Source organism: Hypanus sabinus, chromosome 26, assembly GCF_030144855.1.
Source record: "Hypanus sabinus isolate sHypSab1 chromosome 26, sHypSab1.hap1, whole genome shotgun sequence".
Lineage (NCBI taxonomy): Eukaryota > Metazoa > Chordata > Chondrichthyes > Myliobatiformes > Dasyatidae > Hypanus > Hypanus sabinus.
Genome location: NC_082731.1, coordinates 27901540 through 27923607, shown reverse-complemented (window position 1 = coordinate 27923607; position 22068 = coordinate 27901540). Strand labels below are relative to the sequence as shown.

The window sequence follows — 22068 nt, the reverse complement described above, 5'->3', positions numbered from 1 at the left end:
GGCCCCAGACAGTCCTTCCAGGTGAGGCGTCACTTCACCTGTGAGTCGGCTGGTGTGGTATACTGCGTCCGGTGCTCCTGGTGTGGCCTTTTATGTATTGCTGAGACCCGACACAGACTGGGAGACCCTTTTGCTGAACACCTACACACTGTCTGCAAGAGATAGCAGGATCTCCCAGAGGCCACACATTTAATTCCTTGTCAAATTCCCATTCTGGTATGCCTATCCATGGCCTCCTCTACTGTTAAAATTAATCCAAACTCAGGTTGGAGGAACAACACCTTATATACCAGCTGGGTAGCCTCCAACCTGATGGCATGAACATCGACTTCTCTAACTTCCGTTAATGCCCCTCCTCCCCTTCTTACCCATCCCTGACATATTTAGTTGTTTGCCTGTTCTCCATCTCCCTCTGGTGCTTTCTCTCCCCGCCACCCCCCCCATCTCCCAAGGCCTCCTCTCCCATGATCCTTTCCCTTCTCCTGCTCGGTATCACTTTCCCCAATCACCTTTCCAGCTCTTAGCTTCATCCCACCCCCTCCGGTCTTCTCCTATCATTTCGCATTTTCCCCTCCCCCCACTACTTTCAAATCTCTTAATATCTTTCCTTTCAGTTAGTCCTGACAAAGGGTCTCGGCCCGAAACGTCGACAGTGCTTCTTCTTATAGATGCTGCCTGGCCTGCTGTGGTCCACTAGCATTTTGTGTGTGTTATTTGACAATTCTTTTGTTTTCTTGTCTATTCCAGTCCAGATAAGAAGTCCCAAGGTCAGTCTGCTGCCTCCACCTCAGGAAGAGACCAAGAAAAGGAAAACAGCCACACTGGAGTGTGTGGTCTCTGGATTCTACCCGGACCAAATAAGTGTCATCTGGGAGAAAGACAACACCGTGATCACCTCCAGAACCAGTGCTACACCAACTGCTCTGGAGAAGGGGTGGACTTTCAGTACCAGACACTTCCTGACCGTGAGTTTACAGGAGTGGAAGACAGAATCAGTCTTCAGCTGTACAGTGAATCATCCCCCCTCCCACACCACTATCAACAAGCAAGTGAAGAACATCCAAGGTAGGTTCCTTGTACTCAGCCCATTATTGAAATTGCTTACATTGTGCTATGAATTCAAGGTCAACACTAAATTATGGTGCAGCCCTTGTTTAGTTATGTGAGTGAACTGATAAATTTCAAATTAGAAAGTACATTTATTATCAAAGTCTGTGCACCATATACAACCTTGAGATTCTCTTCTTGCAGGCAGCCACAAAACAAAGAAACACAATAGAATTCAGAGTCAAACATCCAATGTGTGAAAAAGAAAGAACAAATTGTGCAAACAATAAAAAAATTCAAACAAAAAATCCACAGAACCTGAACCGCAGAGTCCCCTGAAGTAAATCCACAGCCACGTCACCGGTTCAGCACTGCAACCGGTCCAGGAGACCGATGGCTGCAGGCCACGGCCACGGAGCCAGGCTCAGTGCTGAGGTGAGTGCCGATGGTTGCAGGCCGCAGCTGCAGAGTCAGTTCAGTGCTGAGGTGAGGGAAGCCTCATAGAGTAGTGAGTTGAAAACCAGATAGTCCTTTGTCTTTGGTGACAACATCCTAATCCTTTTAATGTGGCTCGGTGATAAAATCAACCAATCTATGATTTGTTTTCTGCTCTCAACCAACATAATCCAGAAGCTTCACCATAGAAATTATTGTAACTCAGGTAATACTTTCATAGGTGGAGGAGAATCCAGACCATTTCACTAGACAGGCACTCTGGAGTTCTCTGATTCTTGTCTTCAGAATGCTCCCTCCATCTGCCTTTGAACATAATCACAGCCCCTGATTAGTGCCACAGTTGGGACTGAATTTCCGGCAGAGCAGCTCTCCCTCTGCTCCTGTGTGGGAACAGTCAGCCTGGACAATGTGTAGAAGCCTCTGGAGGGCGGCTTGAACACACAACATTCTCACAAAGCTGCAGCGAAGTTTAGTTACTGCTAATAAGGAAAAAAAGTACATTTAAAAATTTGTGACTGAAACTAAATATTTCTAATATATTTTGAAATCTGAATCTATTTTCTGGAAGATTTGGATCTGAAACTTTGATCTGTTCTGCATTCCACAGACACACTCTAAAATGCTGGGTATTTTCTGTATTTTTTTAATAAGTGTTTCCTACCAGTTTAAGTGACCATGAAACTGCAAAAACAATGTCAGGGCCAATCTTGTTCATTTATGTTCTCTCAGGGGTTTTACTTTGTCTGATCACAAGGGGAGATTCCTTTCTTCACCAATGTAGATAGGTCTCACCTCTTCTTGATCTGTCTGGCAAATAATCAATGAGAGATCTTGTCAGTGACAAACTTGTCCATTGGGGAATGGTGAAATAATAATTATGACGTTTCACCCAGATGACTGTTCAGATAGTCGCACCTCAGTCACTTTAAGAAAACCTTCCTTCAAAGAGATCTGGATGACCATTCTTTGTGAGGTGGTACACAATGATTTACAGGGATTCAGAGTAACCTGACAGGTGGACAGACGTAGAGGGAAGATGGGGTGAGGATTCAACAGACAGAGGTGAAGACATGATCACCAGCAGACTGACAAATGATTCAGCTCTAGTTATTTCTGTTATTCTGTTTGCATTAAATGCAGCTGTCATGTACTGATGATCTGTTTTGACCTAACACAACCCATAGAAATATTTCCATTAAGATTCTGAGCATTTCCATTTCTAATCCACAGAATTGTCTGTCTTTATTCAAAATCCGGACATTGAAGAGATGTGGATCGACAAGACGGCTACCGTGAAGTGCACGGTTATCTGTACAGATCCCGAAGATATCCACATCTCTTGGCACGTGGGCGGGAAGGAGAAAACTAGTGGACCTGTCAGACATCAAGCGGAGAGGGACGGGTCCCGACACAGAGTGCTCAGCGAACTCCAGATCAGTGTGGAGGAGTGGTTCAGTGGGGTGGAGTACGAGTGCTCTGCTCAGGAATCTCCTTCATCTTCCCGAGTGTCTGCACGGACCAATAGTACCAAAGGTGGGTAAGAGTCCAGTGATTAAATGGCCAGCATTAGATACCTGAGTCAAAATGTTTGACATTTTCTTTGTTTTCTTGTCACTTCTAGTTGAGATAAGAAGGCCCAAGGTCAGACTGCTGCCTCCACCTCAGGAAGAGACCAAGAAAAGGAAAACAGCCACACTGGAGTGTGTTGTGTCCGATTTCTATCCAGACCAAATAAATGTCATCTGGGAGAAAGACAGCACCGTGATCACCTCCAATACCAGCACTACACCGACTGCCCTGGAGCAGGGGTGGACTTTCAGTGCCAGACACTTCCTGACTGTGAGTTTAGAGGAGTGGAAGACAGAATCAGTCTTCAGCTGTACAGTGATTCATCCCCCTTCCAACACCCGTATCAAGAAGCAAGTGAAGAACGTCCCAGGTAGGGTCCTATTGAAATTGTTTACATTGTGCTATGAATTCAAGGTCAACTCTCATCCTGGTGTAGCCCTGGTTTATTTATGTGAGGGAACTGATAAAGTTCCAAGTACATTTATTATCAAAGTCTGTGCACCATATACAACCTTGAGATTCTCTTCTTGCAGGCAGCCACAAAACAAAGAAACACAATAGAATTCAGAGTCAAACATCCAATGTGTGAAAAAGAAAGAACAAATTGTGCAAACAATAAAAAAATTCAAACAAAAAATCCACAGAACCTGAACCGCAGAGTCCCCTGAAGTAAATCCACAGCCACGTCACCGGTTCAGCACTGCAACCGGTCCAGGAGACCGATGGCTGCAGGCCACGGCCACGGAGCCAGGCTCAGTGCTGAGGTGAGTGCCGATGGCTGCAGGCCGCAGCTGCAGAGTCAGTTCAGTGCTGAGGTGAGTGAAGCCTCATAGAGTAGTGAGTTGAATACTAGTTCCTACTTCACCTTTACTCTCAATGCCTTAATCTTTTTAACCTGCTTTGATGCTGAAATCATTCAATCATTGGTTTATTCTTTATCTTCAAACAACATTATCCAGAAGCTTTGCCATAGAAATAATTGTTACTTTGAAAATGCTTTCACACCTTGGGCAGAATCCAGACCATTTCACTGGACAGACTCTCTGGAAATCCCTTATAGCTGTCTTCAAAATGCTCCCTCCATCTGCCTTTGAACATAATCCCAGCCTGATTCGTGTCTCAGTTGTGTCTGAATTTCGAGCAGAGCAGCTCTCCCTCTGCTCCTGTTCTGGAGGGTGGTTTGAGCTCACAACACTTTGATAAATCAGCAGTTTTATTAAGCTTAACAGAGAAATGGTTGCATTTAAATACTTGTGTGAAAAACTAAATATTGGTGATGTTAATCTTTTTATATAAGATATAAATATTTTCATATGTTAAAATATAAAACATATTTGCTGGAATATTTTCATGCGAAATGTTTTCTCTTTCCTCTTCCACAGTCACACTCTGAAATACTGGGTATTTTCTGTATTGTTTTAATAAATGGCTGGAAACAGTTTAAGTGACCACGAAACTGCAAAAACAATGTAAGGGCCAATCATGTTCACTTATGTTCCCTCAGGGTGTTTATCCTGTCTGCTCAATAGAGGAGATTCCTTTTTTACACACAGAGAAACAAGATAATCAATATTTACAAGACAGTAGTTACACACACTTTACAAAATGGTTACTACCATCTATAAAACAGCCGATGCTGCAGGAGGCCCACCGCTCACGGAAATCCCCCAGTGTGCCGTCCACGACCGCATGCTCCCTCTCCAAGGACAGTCAGGCACGGACATATCCTCGGAAAATGGGTTGGCAGACGTTCCGGGCCGAGCCTTCCACCGTCCGACACCTAGACCAGTGAGTGGCCATCTTGACCAGGCCCAGGACACCAGGAGATCCTCTCGCCCTGCCCCCTTCCGAACTGGGTGCCCGTATCTGAGGAGTGGGGGAGGAAAGTGCAGCCAGAACCTCAGCAAAAACCCCTTTAGAAACACAAATAGCGGCTGCACCTTCTCACATTCCGCGTATGCGTGATGCATCGACTCCTCCCGCCCACAGAATGGACAGCTGGACAGGGTGTCAGTGAACCTGCTCAGGAATCTGGTATACGGGACTGCCCGATGCAACACATTCCACCCCAGGTCCCCACTGTACAGGGGAAACACCCCCTGCGTAAAGAGATTTCCATTGGGGATCTCCTCCGCTGCCATATGGTGGCATGCCAAGGTGTGTCTGGGCGACAGACGAGGGTGAGGAAGTGGAAGGTGTGCAGGAGCAGCCCATACAAGAAGCATTTTGGACCATCGCAGAAGGGCACGGTGGGCATCCCCGTGAGGCAGCTCACGTTGTGCGGGACACTCTCCCGCGTGGTCTCCCGAGGCCTGGGTCCGACGTGTACATCGGGTGGTGGTGCAGCTGAAACCCCTCTATTACCCTGTCCCCTCACGACACCCACCGTATAGGATCGGGATCAGATCCCCAGCAGATAGAGCGCCGTTCCCGAATGGAGCAGGAGCACCCTGCCTGGAGGAGGCCAGACCCCATACCCTCCACAGTTCCCGAAAGAAGCAGGGTCGGTCCCTGAGTGGCACGGCTGATGCCGTCCGCCGGCATCCATGTACCCTCCTGTAGGCAGCGTCCCCCGCGGAGAGAATGTGCAGCCAGTGCGTGCCATCTCGGAGGGTGCTCACAGTACAGGGATCTCTGCAGCGTCCAGACGCGGAGAGCAGTAGCCGGGTGCAAAGACACACCAAGGACAAACCGACCTCCATGATCGGAAGACTCAGGACCGCAGCAGAGACCCAATGTCTCCTATTTCCCCAGAATAAGTCCACCAGCCTCCTCTGGATCCTGGACACAAACACTATGAATGAGACCAATGCAGATAGTCGGTACCACACCCTGCAGGCGACCAGCTGATTGACCACTACAGCCCTCTCTTGGTACGAGATCACACGAAGGAGGCCCGACCAGCGCCCCAGCCGGGCAGAGATCTTCGCCTCTAATTCCCGCCAGTTCACCGGCCAGGCTTCCTCCGTTGCGCTCAGCTGGACTCACAAGTAGAGGAGGTGGAGGGTGCTCCACACAGACAGCCTCAACCCTTCCAGTAGGACATCCACCTGCCACCTAATCACCAAGAGGCCCGCGCTCTTCTCCCAGTTGATCCTTGCAGAAGCGGCAGCCAAGAAAACTTGCTAGCAGTCTCCCATCCTCTGCAAGACAACTGGCTCGGTGACCATAAGGAGGATGTGGTGGCGAAGGCCGACAGGATGACTTCCACGTACACTTCATGCAGAACCAACCCCGTGAACCTCCTGTGGAGAAGGCACAGGAATGGCTCCATGAAAACTGAATACAGCTGTCCCAACCTGGGGCATCACTGGTGCTCCCCCCTCCCAAAGCACAAGTGCACTGTCAGGGACCCTTTCACTTTCACCAGGCACTCTGTGGCGGCGTACAGCAGTCAGACATCGGCCTAGCCCATACGCACACAGAGTCCCGAAAAGGTACCGATGGTTCACCCTATCGAACGCTTTCTTTTGGTTGAGATGGAGAAAGGCGCCCGATAGACCAGCCTCCTGGCACAGGTAGATCAGATCCTGGACAAGGTGGATGTTGTCCTGGATCGACTGTACCAGGATCACAAAGGACTGGTCAGGGTGGACCACTTCCACCAGCACAGTGCCCAGATGATTAGCCATTACCCGGGCAAAGACTTGTACTCTGCACTGAGGAGCGACACAGGGTGACAATTCCGCAGGCTATGGAGATCCCCCTTCTTAGGCAGCAGGGCCACGAGTACTCTGAACCAAGGTAGGAGCAACTCACCTGTTGCCATGCTCTCTCCCAATACCCTTGCATACTCAGCCCCTATGATGCCCCAGAAGGCCGGGAGAATCTCCACTGTTAACCCATCTAGTCCTGGGGACTTGCCTCTCTTCAGCAGCCTGAGGGCACTGGTCAGCTCCACTAAAGACAGCGGTGCATTGAGCTGCTCAGCAACCCCAGGACTGACCTTCGGCAAGTCCTCCCGCATCCTCACTGTTCGGGTCCAGCGAGAAGAGAGCCTCAGAAAAGGAATGCAGTTCCATGGCAATTCTCACTAGATCAGTGACAGAGGAGCCATCCTCTGCCAACTATTCCACTAACTGCCTGCGGACGCACCTCCCCCTCTCGAAAGAGTAGAAGAAGGTCGAGGTGTGGTCCAGATATTGCAGCATCTGGACCCACGACCTCAAGTAAGCGCCTCGGGTCCTCTCCAGCTGCAGTGCCTCAGCACTTCCTTCATTCGCTGGTACTCATCCAAGAGGGACCTGTCCCCATCGGTCAGCTACCGCCCTGACTCCAGGTCAATGAGCTCCTTCTCGAGCTGATCAATGCCAGTCATCAGCCGCACACGTATTCCTGGCAGAAAAGTCAGACGTGAGCCTTGCCCACGTCCCACCAGAGCCGCAGGGAGGGGAAACTCCCCGCTCCTCACCTGAGGACTCCCAAAACAGCCAGAGCAAATCCCAGAACCGGCCGTCGTCCAGCAGCCTGTTGTTGAAATGCCAGTATGTGGACCCCCTCCAGAGCGGGCAGTGTGTTCAGCTCCGCCCAAAAAATGAGTGGCAACCTTTTAGAACAGAGATTTGTTGTTCTTCAGTCATTTAGTCGAGTCCGACTCTTCATTATCTCATGAACCACAGGGTCCATAGGGTTTTCACTGCAAGATACAGAAGCAGACTGCCAGACCTTTCTCCGGTGTAGATGCTGCTGCTGCCCAGTTTGGGACCCGGCTGGGTTTGAACTCAGGACCATCTGCCCTGAAGTCCAGTGCTGATGCCACTACACCACCAGCCGGCCCACCTTGAACCATTGAGCAGAGTTGAACAGGAAATGCTGGTCTTGACAGTGAGAATTTTGTCCACTGGGGAATGGTGAAATAATAATGGTGACATTTTTCCCAGATGACTGTTCAGATACCTGCCCCTCAGGCACTTTAAGCAAACCTTCCTTCGAAGGGATCTGGATGAAGAAATGGTTCACTTAAGTTCTTTACAGAGTTCTTTAAGAGCTCTGTCTAACTCTTTCTTAAAAGTATCCAGATAATTGGCCTCCACTGCCTTCTGAGGCAGAGCATTCCATAGATCCATAACTCACTGGGTGAAAATGTTTTTCCTCAACTCTGTTCTAAATGGCCTACCCCTTATTCTTAAACTGTGGCCTCTGGTTCTGGACTCACCCAACATCAGGAACATTTTTCCTGCCTCTCGCATGTCCAATCCCTTAATAATCTTATATGTTTCAATCAGATTCCTTCTCATCCTTCTAAATTCCCGTGTATACAAGCCCAGTCGCTCCAATCTTTTAACATATGACAGTCCCGCCATCCCGGGAATTAACCTCCTGAACCTACGCTGCACTCCCTCAATAGCAAGAATGTCCCTCCTCAAATTTGGAGACCAAAACTGAACACAATACTCCAGGTCTGGTCTCACTAGGGCCCTGTACAACTGCAGAAGGACCTCTTTGCTCCTACACTCAACTCCCCTTGTTATGAAGGCCAACATGCCATTAGCTTTCTTCACTGCCTGCTGTACCTGAATGCTTACTTGTAGTGACTGATAAACAAGGACATCTAGGTCTCGTTGTACTTCCCCTTTTCCTAACTTGACACCATTCAGATAGTAATCTGCTTTCCTGTTCTTGCCACCAAAGTGGATAACCTCACATTTATCCACATTAAACTGCATCTGCCATGCATCTGCCCACTCACCCAACCTGTCCAAGCCACCCTGCATTCTCCTAACATCCTCCTCATATGTCACAATTCTACCCAGCTATGTGTCATACTGCAAATATGCTAATGTTACTTTTAATCCCTTCATCTAAATCATTAATGTATATTGTAAATAGCTGCGGTCCCAGCACCGAGCCTTGCGGTACCCCACTAGTCACTGCCTGCCATTCTGAAAAGGACCCATTAATCCCTACTCTTTCTTTCCTGTCTGCCAACCAATTTTCTATCCCTGTGAGTACCCTACCCCCAATACCATGTGCTCTAATTTTGCCCACTAATCTCCTATGTGAGACCTTATCAAAGGCTTTCTGAAAGTCCAAGTACACTACATCCACTGGCTCTCCCTTGTCCATAGTTATATCCTCTAAAAATTCCAAAAGATTAGTCAAGCATGATTTCCCCTTCATAAACCCATGCTGACTCGGACCGATCCCGTTACTACTATCCGAATGTGCCGTTATTTCATCTTTTTTAATTGACTCCATCATCTATAACCTTGAGATTCTCTTCTTGCAGGCAGCCACAAAACAAAGAAACACAATAGAATTCAGAGTCAAACATCCAATGTGTGAAAAAGAAAGAACAAATTGTGCAAACACATAAAAATTCAAACAAACAATCCACAGAACCTGAACCGCAGAGTCCCCTGAAGTAAATCCACAGCCACGTCACCAGTTCAGCACTGCAACCGGTCCAGGAGACCGACGGCTGCAGGTCACTGCCACGGAGCCAGGTTCAGTGCTGAGGTGAGTGCCGATGGCTGCAGGCCGCAGAGTCAGTTCAGTGCTGAGGCGAGTGAAGCTTCATCAAGCAGTGAGCTTAAAACCATATTGTCACTCTTCTTCAGTGACAACATCTTAATCTTTTTAATCTGGCTCGGTGATAAAATCAGCCAATCTTTGATTTGTTCTCTGCTCTCAACCAATCAATCCCAATGTTTCACCAAAGAAATTATTCTATCTCAGATAATACTTCATAACTTGAGGAGAATTCAGACCATTTCACTAGACAGGCACTCTAGAGTTCATGTTACTCGTCTTCAAATGCTCCCTCCCTCTGCCTTCGAACATAATCCCAGCCTCCGATTACTGCCTCAGTTGGGACTGAATTTCCAGCAGAGCAGCTCTCCCTCTGCTCCTGTGTGGGAATAGTCAGCCTGGACAATGTGTAGAAGCTTCTGGAGGGCAGCTTGAACACACAACTTTCTGATAAATCAGCAGTTTTATTACAGTTAACAGAGAAAAGGGTAAATATTTGTGTCAAAAACTAAATATTTGTGATGTGAATTTTTAAAATAGAAAACATATTTGCTGGAATACTTTCATGTGAAATCTTTCTCTTTGCTGTTCCACAGCCACACACTGAAATACTGGGTATTTTCTGTATTGTTTTAATAAGTGGCTGGTAACAGTTTAAGTGCCCATGAAACTGCAAAAACAATCTAAGGGTGAATCTTGTTCATATACGTTCCCTCAGGGTGTTTATCCCGTCTGCTCAATAGGGGAGATTCCTTTTTCACACACAGAGAAACAAGACAATCAATATTTATACGACAATAGTTACACACACTTTACAATATGGTTACCACCATCTATAATGCAGGGGGCCAACCGCTCAAGGAAATCCTCCAGTGTGCTGGCCGCAACTGTATGTTCCCTCTCCGACAGTCAGGCACGGACATATGCTCGGAAAAGGGGTCGACAGACCTTCCACTTTCCGCCACCTAAACCCGTTAGAGGCCATCTTGGCCAGGCCCATGACTAAGCCCACCAGGACATCCTCCTCTCGCCCCGCCTTCTCTGAACTGGGTAACTGAATCTGAGGAGTGGGGGAAAAAGTGCAGCCAGAACCTCAGCAGCAACCCCTTTAGAAACACAAATAGTGGCTGCACCCTATCGCATTCCACGTATGCGTGGTGCACCGACTCCTCCCTCCCACAGAATGGACAGCTGGACGGGGAGTCAGTGAACCTGCTCAGGAATCTGTTATACTGGACTGCCCGATTCAACACCTTCCACCCCAGGTCCGCACTATACAGGGGAAGCACCCCCTGCATAAAGAGATTTCCATTGGGGATCTCCTCCGCTGCCTTATGGTGACATGCCAAGGTGTGTCTGGGCGGCAGATGAAGGTGAGGAAGTGGAAGGTGTGCAGGAGCCACCCATACAAGAAGCACTGTGGAGCGTCACGGAAGAGCAAGGTTGGCATCCCCGTGAGGCAGCTCACGTTGTGCGGGACCCTCTCCCGCGTGATCTCCCGAGGCCTGGGTCCGACGTATGCATCAGGTGACGGTGCAGCTGGAACCCCGGTGGCTGCAGGCCACAGCTACAGAGTCAGTTCAGTGCTGAGGTGAGTGAAGCCTCACAGAGTAGTTAGCTGAAAATCAAAGGCTCGGTTCATCCTTTGACTTTGGACACAACACCTTAAATCATTTTAATCTGGCTTGGCGATAAAATCAGACAATCTTCAATTTGTTCTCCACTCTCAACCAACATCATCCAAGCCTCCGATTAGTGTCTCACTTGCGACTGAATTTCCAGCAGAGCAGCTCTCCCTCTGCTCCTGTGTGGGAACAGTCAGCCTGGACAATGTGTAGAAGCCTCTGGAGGGCGGCTTGAACACACAACATTCTCACAAAGCTGTTGTTTCTTTACACTTAACAAAGTAAAGGGCGTATTTAAATATTTGTATCAATAACCAAAATATATATGGTGTTAATTTTAAAATTTAAACCACATTTACTGAAATATTTTTATTTGAATTGCTTTCTCCATTTCCTGTTCCACAGTCACACTCTGAAATACTGGGTATTTTCTGTATTTGTTTTAATAAGTGGCTGGTAACAGTTTAAGTGACCATGAAACTGCAAAAACAATCTAAGGGCCAATCTTGTTCAATTTACTTTCTCTCTAGGTGATTACCCTGTCTGCTCAGTTGGGGCGATTCCTTTCTTCACCAAATTAGAATGGTCTCATCTATCTTGATGGGACAGGCAAATCATTGACCAGAGATGAACAGGAAATGTTGGTCTTGTCAGTGACAAACTTGTCCATTGGGGAATGGTAAAATAATGATTGTGACATTTCTCCCAGGTGACTGTTCAGATACCCGCCCTTCAGTTACTTTAATCAAACCTTCCTTCGAAGAGATCTGGACAAAGAGGACAGCGACCTTTGTGAGTGAGGTGGTTCACAGTGATTTAGAGGGTTTCTGTGTAACCTGGCAGGTGGACGGAAGGAAAAGGGAAGATGGGGTGAGGACTCTGGGTTGAGAAAACTACAGAGGTGAAGCTATGATCATGAGCAGTCTGACACACAATCCAGCCCTGGGTGTTTCTGTTTTTCTGGTTGCATTAATTGCATCTGTCATGTACTGATGACATTTATTGACCTTAGGCAAATATCGTCAGTAAGATTCTGAAGATTTCCATTTCTTATCCACAGAATTGTCTGTCTTTATTCAAAATCCCGACATTGAAGAGATGTGGATCGACAAGACTGCTACCGTGAAGTGCACGGTTCTCTGTACAGATCCCAACGATATCCACATCTCTTGGCACGTGGGCGGTAAGGAGAAAACTAAAGGAATTCACATCCATCAAGCGGAGAGGGACGGGTCCCGATACAGAGTGCTCAGCGAACTCCAGATCAATGTGGAGGAGTGGTTCAGTGGGGTGGAGTACGAGTGCTCTGCTCAGGAATCTCCTTCATCTTCCCAAGTGTCAGCACGGACCAATAGTACCAAAGGTGGGCAAGAGACCAGCGATTAAATGTCCAGCATTAGTTACCTGAGTCAAAATGTTTGACATTTCCTGTTTTCTTGTCTATTCCAGTCGAGATAAAAAGTCCCAAGGTCAGACTGCTGCCTCCACCTCAGGAAGAGACCAAGAAAAGGAAAATGGCCACACTGGAGTGTTTGGTCTCTGGATTCTACCCAGACCAAATCAATGTCATCTGGGAGAAAGACAACACCGTAATCACCTCCAACACCAGTGCTACACCGACTGCTCTGGAGCAGGGGTGGACTTTCAGTACCAGACACTTCCTGACCATGAGTTTACAGGAGTGGAATTCAGAATCAGTCTTCAGCTGTACAGTGATTCATCAAACCTCCAACAGCAGTATCAAGAAGCAAGTGAAGAACATCCCAGGTAGGGTCCTGGGATTCACCCCATTATTAAAATTGTTCACATTGTGCTATGAATTCCAGGTCAACACTAAATCAGGGTGCAGCCCTGGTTTAGTTCTGTGAGTGAACTGATAAAGTACAAGGTACATTTATTATCCAACCTTGAGATTCTCTTCTTGCAGGCAGCCACAAAACAAAGAAACACAATAGAATTCAGATGAAATGTGTGAAATAGAAAGAACATATTGTTCAAACAATAAAAAAAAATTCTAACAAACAATTCGTAGAACCTGAACCGCAGAGTCCCCTGAAGTAAATCCACAGCCACGTCACCAGTTCAGCACTGCAACCAGTCCAGGAGACTGATGGCTGCAGGCCACGGCCACGGAGCCAGGCTCAGTGCTGTGGTGAGTGCCGATGGCTGCAGGCCGCAGCTGCAGAGTCAGTTCAGTGCTCAGGCGAGAGAAACCTAATGGAGTAGTGATCTAAAAACCGGATTGTCTTTCACCTTTTGTGATAATGTCTTCATCTTTTTAATCTGGCTGAATGAGAAAATCAGCCAATCTTTGATTTGTTCTCTGCTCTCAACCAACATAATCCAAAAGCTTCATCATAGAAATTTTTGCATCTCAAATAATGACCTCATAACTTGAGGAGAATTCAGACCATTTCACTGGACGTGTACTATGGAGATTCCTGATACTCATCTTCAAAACACTGTCTCCCTCTGCCTTTGAACATTATCCCAGCCTCATTTTAGTGCCTGAGTTGTGACTGAATTTCCAGCAGAGCAGCTCTCCCTCTGCTCCTGTGTGGGAACAGTCAGCCTGGACAATGTGTAGAAGCCTCTGGAGGGCAGCTTGAACATACAACTTTCTGATAAATCAGCAGTTTTATTACAGTTAACAGAGAAAAGGGTACATTTATATATTTGTGTATAAAACTAAATATTTGTGATGTGAATTTTTAAAATAGAAAACATATTTGCTGGAATACTTTCATGTGAAATCTTTCTCTTTCCTGTTCCACAGCCACACACTGAAATACTGGGTATTTTCTGTATTGTTTTAATAAGTGGCTGGTAACAGTTTAAGTGCCCATGAAACTGCAAAAACAATCTAAGGGTGAATCTTGTTCATATACATTCCCTCAGGGTGTTTATCCTGTCTGCTCAATAGGGGAGATTCCTTTTTCACACACAGAGAAACAAGACAATCAATATTTACAAGACAGTAGTTACACACACTTTACAATATGGTTACCACCATCTCTAATGCAGGGGGCCAACCACTCAAGGAAATCTCCCAGTGTGCTGGCCGCAACTGTATGTTCCCTCTCCAAGGACAGTCAGGCACGGACATATGCTCGGAAAAGGGGTCGACAGACCTTCCACTTTCCGCCACCTAAACCCGTTAGAGGCCATCTTGGCCAGGCCCATGACCAAGCCCACCAGGACATCCTCCTCTCGCCCCGCCTTCCCTGAACTGGGTGCCTGAATCTGAGGAGTGGGGGAAAAAGTGCAGCCAGAACCTCAGCAGCAACCCCTTTACAAACACAAATAGCGGCTGCACCCTATCGCATTCCACGTATGCATGGTGCACTGACTCCTCCCGCCCACAGAATGGACAGCTGGATGGGGAGTCAGTGAACCTGATCAGGAATCTGTTATAAGGGACTTCCCAATGAAACACCTTCCACCCCAGGTCCCCACTATACAGGGGAAGCACCCCATGCTTAAAGAGATTTTCATTGGGGATCTCCTCCGCTGCCTTATGGTGACACGCCAAGGTGTGTCTGGGTGGCAGATGAAGGTGAGGAAGTGGAAGGTATGCAGGAGCCACCCATACAAGAAGCACTGTGGAGCGTCACGGAAGAGCAAGGTTGGCATCCCCGTGAGGCAGCTCACGTTGTGCGGGACCCTCTCCCGCGTGATCTCCCGAGGCCTGGGTCCGACGTATGCATCAGGTGATGGTGCAGCTGGAACCCCGGTGGCTGCAGGCCACAGCTACAGAGTCAGTTCAGTGCTGAGGTGAGTGAAGCCTCACAGAGTAGTTAGCTGAAAATCAAAGGCTCGGTTCATCCTTTGACTTTGGACACAACACCTTAAATCATTTTAATCTGGCTTGGTGATAAAATCAGACAATCTTCAATTTGTTCTCCACTCTCAACCAACATCAACCGAGCCTCCGATTAGTGCCTCAGCTGGGACTGAATTTCCAGCAGAGCAGCTCTCCCTCTGCTCCTGTGTGGGAACAGTCAGCCTGGACAATGTGTAGAAGCCTCTGGAGGGCGGCTTGTACACACAACGTTCTGACAAAGCTGTTGTTTCTTTACACTTAAAACAGTAAAAGGTGTATTTAAATATTTGTATCAATAACCAAAATATATATGGTGTTAATTTTAAAATTTAAACACATTTACTGAAATATTTTCATTTGAATTGCTTTCTCCATTTCCTGTTCCACAGTCAAACTCTGAAATACTGGGTATTTTCTGTATTTGTTTTAATAAGTGGCTGGTAACAGTTTAAGTGACCATCAAACTGCAAAAACAATCTCAGGGCCAATTTTGTTCAATTTACTTTCTCTCTTGGTGATTACCCTGTCTGCTCAGTTGGGGCGATGCCTTTCTTTACCAAATTAGAATGGTCTCATCTATCTTGATGGGACAGGCAAATCATTGACCAGAGATGAACAGGAAATGTTGGTCTTGTCAGTGACAAACTCGTCCATTGGGGAATGGTAAAATAATGATTGTGACATTTCTCCCAGATGACTGTTCAGATTCCTGCCCTTCAGTCACTTTAATCAAACCTTCCTTCGAAGAGATCTGGACAAAGAGGACAGCGACCATTGTGAGTGAGGTGTTTCACAGTGATTTAGAGGGTTTCAGTGTAACCTGGCAGGTGGACGGAAGGAAAAGGGAAGATGGGGTGAGGATTCTGGGTCCAAACAGCAAAAGAGGTGAAGACATGATTATCAGAAGACTGATAAATGATTCAGCCCTGGGTGTTTCTGTTATTCTGTTTCCATTAAATGCACCTGTCATGTACTGATGATCTGCCTAGACCTAACAAAACCCATAGAAATATTTCCATTAACATTCACATCATTGCCATTTCTAATCCACAGAATTGTCTGTCTGTATTCAAAATCCCAGCATTGAAGAGATGTGGATCGACAAGACTGCTACCGTGAAGTGTACGGTTCTCTGTACAGATCCAGAATATATCCTCATCTCTTGGCACGTGGGCAGGAAAGAGAAAACTAAAGGAATTCACACCCATCAAGCGGAGAGGGACGGGTCCCGATACAGAGTGCTCAGCGAACTCCAGATCAGTGTGGAGGAGTGGTTCAGTGGGGTGGAGTACGAGTGCTCTGCTCAGGAATCCCCTTCATCTTCCCGAGTGTCAGCACGGACCAATAGTACAAAAGGTTGGTAACAGACCTCAAGTAAATGGCCAGTGTTAGTTATCTAAGTCAGAATGTTTGACATTTCCTTTGGTTTCTTCTCTATTCCAGTCAAGATAAAAAGTCCCAAGGTCAGACTGCTACCTCCACCTCAGGAACAGACCAGGAATAGGAAAACAGCCACACTGGAGTGTGCTGTGTCTGATTTCTACCCAGACGAAATAAATGTCATCTGGGAGAAAGACAGCACCGTGATCACCTCCAACACCAGCGCTACACCGACCACTCTGGAGCAGGGGTGGACATTCAGTGCCAGACACTTCCTGACCGTGAGTTTACAGGAGTGGAAGAGAGAATCAGTCTTCAGCTGTACCGTGATTCATCCCCCTTCCAACACCCGTATCAAGAAGCAAGTGAAGAACGTCCAAGGTAGGGTCCTGGGACTCACCCCATTATTGAAATTGTTTACATTGTGCTATGAATTCAAGTTCAACACTAAATCCTGGTGCAGCCCTGGTTTAGTTATGTGAGTGAACTGATAAAGTTCAATGTACAAGGTACATTTATTATCAAAGTCTGTGCACCATATACAACCTTGAGATACTCTTCTTGCAGGCAGCCACAAAACAAAGAAACACAATAGAATTCAGGGTCAAACATCCAATGTGTGAAAAAAGCCCTAATTGTGTAAACCATAAAAAAATTCAAACAAACAATCTACAGAACCCAAACGGCAGAGTCCCCTAAAGTAAATCCACAACCACGTCACCAGTTCAGCAATGCAACCGGTCCAGGAGACCGATGGCTGCAGGCCACGGCCACGGAGCCAGGTTCAGTGCTGAGGTGAGTGAAGCCTCATCAAGTAGTGCGCTGAAAACCGGATCGTCCTTCGCCTTTGGTGACAACATCCTAATCTTTTTAATCTGGCTCAGAGAGAAAATCAGCCAAATCTTTGATTTGTTCTCTGCTCTCAACCAACATAATCCCAATGTTTCACCAAAGAAATTATTCTATCTGAGATAATACTTCCATAACGTGAGGAGAATTAAGACCATTTCACTAGACAGGTACTCTAGAGTTCATGTTACTCGTCTTCAAATGCTCCCTCCCTCTGCCTTTGAACATAATCCCAGCCTCTGATTAGTCCCTGAGTTGTGACTGAATTTCCAGCAGAGCAGCTCTCCCTCTGCTCCTGTGTGGGAACAGTCAGCCTGGACAATGTGTAGAAGCCTCTGGAGGGCAGCTTGAACACACAACTTTCTGATAAATCAGCAGTGTTATTACAGTTAACAGAGAAAAGGTTACATTTAAATATTTGAGTCAAAAACTAAATATTTGTGATGTTAATTTTTAAAATAGAAAACATATTTGCTGGAATACTTTCATGTGAAATCTTTCTCTTTCCTGTTCCACAGCCACACACTGAAATACTAGGTATTTTCTGTATTGTTTTAATAAGTGGCTGGTAACAGTTTAAGTGACCATGAAACTACAAAAACAATGTAAGGGTGAATCTTGTTCATATACATTCCCTCAGGGTGTTTATCCTGTCTGCTCAATAGGGGAGATTCCTTTTCACACACAGAGAAACAAGACAATCAATATTTACAAGACAGTAGTTACACACACTTTACAATATGGTTACCACCATCTATAATGCAGGGAGCCAACCGCTCAAGGAAATCCCCCAGTGTGCTGGCCGCAACTGCATGTTCCCTCTCCAAGGACAGTCAGGCACGGACGTATGCTCGGAAAAGGGGTCGACAGACCTTCCACTTTCCACCACCTAAACCCGTTAGAGGCCATCTAGGGCAGGCCCATGACCAAGCCCACCAGGACATCCTCCTCTCGCCCCGCCTTCTCTGAACTGGGTGCATGAATCTGAGGAGTGGGGGAGGAAAGTGCAGCCAGAACCTCAGCAGCAACCCCTTTAGGAACACAAATAGCGGCTGCAGCCTCTCGCATTCCGTGTATAAACAAACAATTCATAGAACCTGAACCACAGAGTCCCCTGAAGTAAATCCACAGCCACGTCACTGGTTCAGCACTGCAACCGGTCCAGGAGACAGATGGCTGCAGGCCACGGCCACGGAGCCAGGCTCAGTGCTGAGGTGAGTGCCGATGGTTGCAGGCCGCAGCTGCGGAGTCGGTTCAGTGCTGAGGTGAGGGAAGCCTCATAGAGTAGTGAGCTGAACACCAAAGCTCCGTGCATCCTTCGACTTTGGAGACAACACCTTAATCTTTTTAATCTGGCTTGGTGATATAATCAGACAATCTTTGATTTGTTGGCAACCATCAACAAACATGATCCGAGCCTCCGATACCTGAGTTGTGAGTGAATTTCCAGCAGAGCAGCTCTCCCTCTGCTCCTGTGTGGGAACAGTCAGCCTGGACAATGTGTAGAAGCCTCTGGAGGGCGGCTTGAACACACAACGTTCTGACAAAGCTGCAGTTTCTTTACACTTAACACAGAAAAATGTGCATTTAAATATTTGTGTCGATAAATGAAATATATGTGGTGTTAATTTTAAAATTTAATCCACATTTACTGAAATATTTTCATGTGTAATGTTTTCTCAATTTCCCATTCCACAGATGCACTCTGAAATGCAGGGCATTTTCTGTATTTGTTTTAGTAAGTGGCTTGTAACAGTTTAAATGACCACAGAACTGCAAGAACAATGTAAAGGCCAATCTTGTTCATTTACTTTCTCTCTGGGTGATTACCCTGTCTGCTCAGTAGGGGAGAGTCCTTTCTTCAATGTAGATTGGTCTCATCTATCTTGATGGGACAGTCAAATCATTGACCAGAGATGAACAGGAAATGCTAGTCTTCTCAGTGACAAATTCATCTGTTGGGGAATAGTAAAATAATAATTGTGACGTTTCTCCAAGATGACTGTTCAGATACCTGCAACTCAGTCACTTTAAGCAAGTATGCCTTCGAAGAGATCTGGACAAAGAGGACCGCAACCATTCTTGGTGAGGTAGTTCACAGTGATTTAGAGGAATTCAGTGTAATGTGGCAGGTGGACGGAAGGAAAAGGGAAGATGGGATGAGGAGTCTGGGTCTAGAAGACAACAGAGGTGAAGACAGGATCATGAGCAGTCTGACACACAATTCAGTTTCTGTTTTTCTCTTTGCATTAAATGCATCTGTCATGTACTGAAGATCAGTCTTGACCTACCACAACCAGTAGAAATATCTCCAGTCCAATTCTGAAGATTTCCATTTCTAATCCACAGAATTGTCTGTCTTTATTCAAAATCCCAACATTGAAGAGTTGTGGATCAAAAAGACTGCTACCGTGAAGTGTACGGTTATCTGTACAGATCCCAAAGATATCCATATCTCTTGGCATGTGGGCGGGAAGGAGAAAACTAAAGAACATGTCATCCATCAAGCGGAGAGGGATGGGTCCCGATACAGAGTTGTCAGCGAACTCCAGATCAGTGTGGAGGAGTGGTTCAGTGGGGTGGAGTACGAGTGCTCTGCTCAGATATCTCCTTCATCTTCCCGAGTGTCAGCACGGACCAATAGTACCAAAGGTGGGCAAGAGACCAGCAATTAAATGGCCACTATTAGTTATCTCAGTCAAAGTGTTTGACATTTCCTGTTTTCTTGTTTATTCCAGTCGAGATAAAAATTCCCAAGGTCAGACTGTTACCACCAACTCAGGAAGAGACCAAGAATAGGAAAACAGCCACACTGGAGTGTGTTGTGTCCGATTTCTATCCAGACCAAATAAATGTCATCTGGGAGAAAGACAGCACCGTGATCACCTCCAACACCAGCGCTACACCGACCGCTCTGGAGCAGGGGTGGACTTTCAGTACCAGACACTTCCTGACCGTGAGTTTACAGGAGTGGAAGACAGAATCAGTCTTCAGCTGTACAGTGATTCATCCCCGCTCCAACACCCGTATCAAGAAGCAAGTGAAGAACGTCCAAGGTAGGGTCCTGGGACTCACCCCATTATTGAAATTGTTTACATTGTGCTATGAATTCAAGGTCAATAGTAAATCATGGCGCAGCCCTGGTTTAGTTATGTGAGTGAACTGATAAAGTACAAATTACAAGGTATATTTATTATCAAAGTCTGTACACCATATATAACCTTGGGATTCTCTTCTTGCATGCAGCCAAAAATCAAACAAACACAATAGAATTGAGTCAAATATCTAATGTGTGAAAAAGAAAGAAGAAATTGTGCAAACAATAAAGAATTCAAACAAACAATCCTGAGAACCTGAACCATCCGGATATCTGCCAACCTGAGGACAGGAATCTTTATTATTGCACTTTGAGTAATCTCCCCCAATTCCTTTATTCTCCTTTTTTTTCTACTTTATTACAATCCATTTACTGGATTCCAGACCTGTCTCTGGTATCCATTCAGATGGTTTTAACAGAGTGAGAAGAAAACATGTAATTCAAACTGGCTATTGCACCCCTCTACATTTCAATTTGACTTTCTATTATCCTTGTGGCCACCTATTTCAATTTGACTTCCCATTCCCATTCTGACATGTCTGCCCATGGCCTCCTCTACTGCCATGATGAGGCCAAAGTCAGTTTGGAGCAGTAACAGCTCATATTCCATCCTGATATCTGCCAATCTGATGTCTACAACTCCCAGTAATCTCCCCCAATTCCCACTCCTTTATTCTTTCTTTTCTAATCCCCTCATCCCTTCACTTCTCCTCACCTGCCCATCATCTCCATTTTGTTCCACTTCTCCTACACTGACATCCATGGTCCACTGTATTAACAGATTCCTTCTGCTTCAGGCATTTATCTCTTACACTTATCACCTACCAGCTTCTTACTTCATACCCCCTCCCTATCCACACCCTTTGCCCCTCACCTGGTCTCACTCTCATCTGACAGAATGTATTCCTCTCCACTCCACCCACCTCTTATTCTGGCTTCTGCCCACTTCCTGTCCAGTACCGGTGAAGTCTCTTGGCCTTAAAGATCGACTGTTTATTCACCTCCAAATTTGCTGTCTGACTTGTTGAGATCTTTCACGTTTTGAGAGTGTTTTTCAATATTCCCAGCATCTGTAGAATCTCTTGTGTTTCTGGTTGTCCATACACTCCTTCATTGGCATACATTGTTGCTTCAGTGAGACTCAGATCGCAATTCCAGTTTGCTTGGCCAGATTCCCTCCTGTCTGACTTGACAGCGAGAACTGGAATCTGTTTTTCACACAATGGCTGAGGCACGAGGTGATGAAGGTGAACAGCGCTGAAATTCCAAATTGACCCAGCCAAAGGACGGATGACACTTTGGTAATCTTGGACACAAGACAAATTGGTGAGACAAGACCCAGTCTGGGTCTACCCGGTCTCCTGTCCAATCTGACATGCTTTGTGCCTAAATCCTGGATCAGACAAATTGCTAAAGTTACATTGATCCACGTGCTGGACACTGAACTCAGTCCAAGAGGGAAACTCAGTGATCCCTAGGAATGTCCAAAGGAGAATGTTTTGTTAGAATTACCCAAGCCTTGACAAAATTATATGCTGCTTGGGGAATAACACCAGCATTTAGCAATAAAGGGAGCGATCCTGACTCTGTCAAGTTTTATGAAGGGATCCCATTTCCCAGGGACAGCTGAAAATCAAGACCAGGCCAATATGGGACATAACTGAGAAACCTGCAGAAAACATGTTTAGCAACATCACAGTGCTGATTAAACAGAGATTCACAATTCAGTGACCCTTCAGTGTACATCTAGG

At 46.3% G+C, this 22068-nt stretch overlaps 1 protein-coding gene and 1 long non-coding RNA gene across 2 annotated transcripts in view; one reads left to right on the top strand and one right to left on the bottom strand.

Annotated features, from left to right (window-relative positions):
* LOC132381350 (uncharacterized) overlaps window positions 1-22068 on the bottom strand; it is a 116502-nt gene that overhangs the window by 33490 nt on the left and 60944 nt on the right. The gene's annotated exons all lie outside the window — the stretch shown is intronic.
* The window catches only part of LOC132381345 (uncharacterized), a 67908-nt gene that overhangs the window by 24589 nt on the left and 21251 nt on the right, over window positions 1-22068 (top strand). The window contains 9 exon segments of the mRNA XM_059950717.1: window positions 748-1065; window positions 2734-3036; window positions 3125-3442; window positions 12229-12531; window positions 12618-12935; window positions 16045-16347; window positions 16435-16752; window positions 19570-19872; window positions 19959-20276. Coding sequence (XP_059806700.1) covers window positions 748-1065; window positions 2734-3036; window positions 3125-3442; window positions 12229-12531; window positions 12618-12935; window positions 16045-16347; window positions 16435-16752; window positions 19570-19872; window positions 19959-20276 — 2802 coding nt within the window.